Source organism: Notolepis coatsorum (genome assembly GCF_963971535.1).
Source record: "Notolepis coatsorum genome assembly, chromosome: 16".
In the NCBI taxonomy this organism is placed as follows: domain Eukaryota; kingdom Metazoa; phylum Chordata; class Actinopteri; order Aulopiformes; family Paralepididae; genus Notolepis; species Notolepis coatsorum.
In genome coordinates this window covers 75,888,841-75,894,506 of record NC_140180.1, presented here as the reverse complement: position 1 = coordinate 75,894,506, position 5,666 = coordinate 75,888,841, and the positions used below count along the sequence as shown (strand labels likewise).

Below are 5,666 nucleotides of genomic sequence, written 5' to 3'. Positions count from 1 at the left end.
CTAACCGCTCATCAGCGAACTCGTCATCTAAACCGCACCAACACTGCTGAAACCACACGTCAACCAGCGCCCAGCTCCACTGTGACAGCTCCCCCGCTCCACACCACACCACACACACACACACACACACACCACACACACACACACACACACACACACTGGATATTATTTACTGCAATTTCTCACATATCACTCACACACACACAGACACACACAGACACATTACACTGGCTTGAATTTAAACCAAGTGTTCTTTTTTGATGTTATTGCATGGGAGTGTCATTTTTCTGTTCATGCCAAAATTGTCTTGGTCTGAAAACAGTTGCCGTTAAGGAAATGTATCCAAAACATTCTGTTATATACTTATATTTGTGTGTGTGTGTGTGTGTGTGTGTGTGTGTGTGTGTGTGTGTGTGTGTGTGTGTGTGTGTGTGTGTGTGTGTGTGTGTGTGTGTGTGTTGTGTGTGTGTGTGTGTGTGTGTGTGTGTGTGTGTGTGTGTGTGTTGTGTGTGTGTGTGTGTGTGTGTGTGTGTGCGTGTCAGCTGAGGGGTGGAGCACGGGGGGTTCTCTTACCTGTCGATGATGACGGGGTCCGATGGCGTTTCATTTCTGTTGCCACAACTCTTCTTGTCGCAGCACCGACTGATGGACAGACAGACAGACAGAGGAGTTAGGTTTATTTTTGTACCATATCAACGATACATATGGAATAAATGTCTATCTGACTCCAGTGTTCACAAACATTACAGACAAAACACAGCAAATTCTATTAAAAACTCATAGTATTCACACGTTGTCTATTGTTAGTCATTGGATCAAGAGCTAAGTCAATCTACCAAGAGAACGAAAGCTATTTCCTACCAAAGTACACGCCCACAATAATGTAAGGCAGGTGTTCTCCTGTAGAAAGAGTTCCTATACGTGAAACTCGTAAAAAGGTCTGTGGATCATTTTGAGTAACCAGATCATGTTTTCTACAAAGAGACATTGCTTTTATAGTATGTATTTTCTGGCCCCTTGAGCGCCACACAAACCGAGCGCCACTCGGCTCCGTTGTGGTTGGAGTGGCGGCAGACATCTCTACGGAAGATGTCTCCAAAAGTAGGCGAATCACACCGAAACGAATCTGGTTGGTTGGATAGCACTCGGGGTACGGGGAACATTTACTTTTGTATTTTTGGTGAACTGCCCCTTTAAGCACATGGACCTGATGTTACTGCGATGGTCTGAGTGAACAAACCTTCACTCTGTTACCCTTTTTTAGTTTTGTCTTATTTGCTTTTTACTTTCTTCTCCATGTAAATAAATCATGTTTTTATTTTTTACATCTGAAGAGCTATTCCTATCTGACCTCCTCCACCCCTCCACCCCCTCCCAGAGGCTGTGATCCTCAGACACGGATCTTCTCTCCATCCCCCACACACGCCTATGAACTTTTGGGACAGAGCCTTCAGTGTGGAACTCTCTCCCGGCTGAGATCCGCTCTGCCACATCCTTGGACTCCTTCAAGACAGCCCTGAAAACCCACCTGTTCATGAAGGCCTGTGGCCTCTAGCCATCTCCCTGTCATTTATTGTTATTATTACCTATTTAGTTTATTCCTTATGTCTCTTTTTTGTTGCCTTGTAAAGTGTCCTTGGGTTTCTTGAAAGGTGCGATATAAATCCAAGATATTATCGTTATTATTATTCCAAGATTTTTTTGAGTGTGTAGGCTTTTTTTCCGCATGCGCTGGACTATTCCACTGGCCTTACGCACCTGGCCTTGGTGAGCGTCGCATCAGGAGCACAAACCATTCTATATTGTTAGCTTCGTGTTAAACAAAATAGGGCGATGGATGAGGAAGGGGAGTGGAAGTCATGTGAGCAGAGGAAAGAGAAAGAGGAAAGGAAAAACGTCTTTTGCGTTAACTGGAAACAACGAATGAGGGAGAACTTTTCAGTGAGTCTCGGAGACTGATGGATGTTCTGATAAGAAGTGTTCTTCGTTGATTCAGTTCAAACCCAATGCATTTTGGCAACATGTCCTTTTGACCTAAAAAAACATGTTTTTTTTTATTTTTTTTACCGATCTTCAAGAGTAGCTGAACGTTTCCCCCTTAATAGCTGATCACAGAAAGCCAGAGAGTCCTGTTGCATCCAACAGAATGACTAAATGAAACAATGAAACAAAGTCAAGGAAAACTGCGAGAACGTCAAGATTTCTTCTAAAAATAAGAGGGATTCCAGAAGGACCAGGACAGTACAGCAAGACATGTAGTCCAGGTGTCTCTGTCTGAGGACCAGGACAGCACAGCAAGACAGGTAGTCCAGGTGTCTCTGTCTGACGACCAGGACAGCACAGCAAGACAGGTAGTCCAGGTGTCTCTGTCCGAGGACCAGGACAGTACAGCAAGACAGGTAGTCCAGGTGTCTCTGTCTGAGGACCAGACAGCACAGCAAGACAGGTAGTCCAGGTGTCTCTGTCTGAGGACCAGGACAGCACAGCAAGACAGGTAGTCCAGGTGTCTCTGTCTGAGGACCAGGACAGTACAGCAAGACAGGTAGTCCAGGTGTCTCTGTCTGACGACCAGGACAGCACAGCAAGACAGGTAGTCCAGGTGTCTCTGTCTGAGGACCAGGACAGCACAGCAAGACAGGTAGTCCAGGTGTCTCTGTCTAACGACCAGGACAGCACAGCAAGACAGGTAGTCCAGGTGTCTCTGTCTGAGGACCAGACAGCACAGCAAGACAGGTAGTCCAGGTGTCTCTGTCTGAGGACCAGGACAGTACAGCAAGACAGGTAGTCCAGGTGTCACTGTCTGACGACCAGGACAGCACAGCAAGACAGTAGTCCAGGTGTCTCTGTCTGAGGACCAGGACAGTACAGCAAGACATGTAGTCCAGGTGTCTCTGTCCGAGGACCAGGACAGTACAGCAAGACAGTAGTCCAGGTGTCTCTGTCTGAGGACCAGGACAGCACAGCAAGACAGGTAGTCCAGGTGTCTCTGTCCGAGGACCAGGACAGCACAGCAAGACAGGTAGTCCAGGTGTCTCTGTCTGACGACCAGGACAGCACAGACAGCAAGAGAAGACCACTGGAGCTCACAGACAGTTCCTACCGTTATTTCTGCTGCTAAATTGACAGATGTTCCGACACTACTGTATCTTCGTCTTTGAGCATGGAAAGTCTGTTCTAGTGAAAGTCTGTTTCTAGTCTGTTTCTGTTTTGCACCAGAAAATGAAGCGATAACTGTTTGTGTGCTCCCCTGAACTTGCGCCTATCTTTCAGAAACATCTTTATTTGAATGGAGACTCTGTTCAGACAGATTAGTCACAGTTATAGCCAAAGCCTCTTCCGCTCAGTCGTGATTGGTCATAGCGGTTGCCAGAAACTGGTACTTCTGTGTATCTGACGAAAAGCACAATTGACAGAATCTTTATTTTAATAAAGATTCTGTCAAAACAAATCAGGTATTTGGTGATTTTTAGAGTAAAAGGACACCTCGCCGGAAAAACTATGCTGACATAATCTCACACACATCAAAACACTCTAAACAGTTTTGCACACATTCATTTAGTTTGAGTTATTGAGAGTACATTTGTTTGAATATGGCCACCAGTGATGTCATCAAGGAGATTGAATGTTTGTGTTGTGTTAATTACAGCACCGTGAAATGATAGCAAGACTTTGTCTTATAGGGACTGCTACCTTATCAATTCATGGAGCTGTAATTAACACAAGGATTCGCTGTCCTCTATGACATCACCAGTGGCCATATTCAAACTCATTCACTCTCAATAACTGTCAAACTAAATGAACGTGGTGCAATGACTGTTTAGAGAGTTTGATTATGTGTGATTGTTATTGAGTGGTAGAAGAGACTAGGGAGGGATGTACAGCATACATGAGATTATGTGCAAAATACATCTGCATTGTTTTTCCGGTGAGTGTCCCTTTAAAAGGGAAATAATAGTTTGAAGAATGTTGTGTTTGGAACGGCAAGACTGGGGCAGCAGTGCTGGGTAGGATGGAGCACCTATGGGAAGCAGATAAGGACTGAGGTTGAATTAGGGCGAAGAGGAACTGGTGCTGAATTAGCCTCCAGGGCTCTTCTTAGCTCCATTTCTGTCAGACATCACACACCAGACATCCTATGTTCTCTATTTCTCCTCGTTGTTCTTCCCATCTCTCTCTCTTTCCTCTTTCCTCCACCCCTTCCTTCCTCCCTGACTCTCTCTCTCTCTTCCTCTTCCTCTCTTATTTCCCCCTGTCTCTCTTCCTCTCTCTCTCTCTCTCTCTCTCTCTCTCTCTCAGAAGTGGGTCACGGAGTGGTCCCACTGGACCTGGGGAGCGGTGCATGCTGGGTAGAGGGGGGTTGCATACTGATGTGACGAGTCCTTTCTGAATCATTTGACTGCAGCACAATGTAAGAGTATGTTCTGTAACCCCCCCCCACCCCACCCCCGCCCCATACTCCCCAAAAGTACGATCGGTGTGTGTGTGTGCGTGTGTGTGTGTGTGTGTGTGTGTGTGTGTGTGTGTGTGTGTGTGTGTGTGTGTGTGTGTGTGTGTGTGTGTGTGTGTGTGTGTGTGTGTGTGTGTCTGTGTGTGTCTGTGTTTGTGTGTATGTCCGTGTGTATGTACATGCACACACGTGTATGCATATGTGCACAATCTGTGTGCGTGAAAAGAGAGAGAGAGAAAGAGAGAGAGAGGGAGAGAGAGAGAGAGAGAGAGGGAGAGAGAGAGACCCTTCCCCCCATTACTTCCCCAGGTCCACAGGACAGTAGGCTAGGAGAGCCAGATCAGATTCCTCATCTGCACTCCTCCCTGCAGCGTATGAAAACAAGTGGTCCAAACGGTCTCCTGCGAGAACCAGGAAGTGTCGACCGGCCGCTCTTCGCTTTTGCCGCCGTTTTGGTTCCCTGTGTGATAATGTAGCTGTAATTCTATTTCCAGAAACGACTCGATTCGAAAGCGACGATGGCAGAGACGACGGTGCGACCCTTTTATTGATCGTAAGCGCGCGCGGTGCAGGCCTGCTAGTGCATCGCTTGCTCGAGTGCATTCGAGTGCCTCTGTGTGTGTGTGTGTGTGTGTGTGTGTGTGTGTGTGTGTGTGTGTGTGTGTGTGTGTGTGTGTGTGTGTGTGTGTGTGTGTGTGTGTGTGTGTTGTGTGTGTGTGTGTGTGTGTGTGTGTGTGTGTGTGTGTGTGTGTGTGTGTGTGTGTGCGTGTGTGTGTGTGTGTGTCTGTATTTTATGTGTAATCCGAGTATGTCCCCCTCTGCACATAGCTCACTGTCGGGACAAGGCAAACTGCATGTATTACACAGACTAAGGACGATGGGTTTGAGTAATGAGCTTTTCCTTGTCCTAATTAGCTGAACATGAGAGGGACACACACACACACACACACACACACACACACACACACACACACACACACACACACACCCACACCTAGCAAACAGAAATAGGCCAGGGCCCCTCTCCCCAACCCACTTTGAGGGAAATATTAAGATCTTATTGTAATTTGGAGGCACAATGATATCCTCTTCATGGCCTTTTCATTTTATTTTATTAACAACAATAGAACTACCACCGTGTAACATGTCGCTACTTTAACCCCTTGTCAGGTTGAACTTTTATTTTGGAATTCTAGAATTCTTCAGCCGCAACATCGTC

The 5,666-nt window shown here is 46.4% G+C and overlaps 1 protein-coding gene across 1 annotated transcript in view; it reads right to left on the bottom strand.

Moving 5' to 3' along the window:
- Window positions 1-569: 569 nt before the first annotated feature.
- Window positions 570-5,666, bottom strand: part of LOC311242296 (transcription factor COE1-A) — a gene marked incomplete at its 3' end in the record, with an annotated part of 11,011 nt that continues 5,914 nt past the window's right edge. The window contains exon 6 of the mRNA XM_084331236.1: window positions 570-642. Within this exon, the coding sequence (XP_084187362.1) occupies window positions 570-642 (73 nt within the window). The remainder of the gene's footprint in view (window positions 643-5,666) is intronic.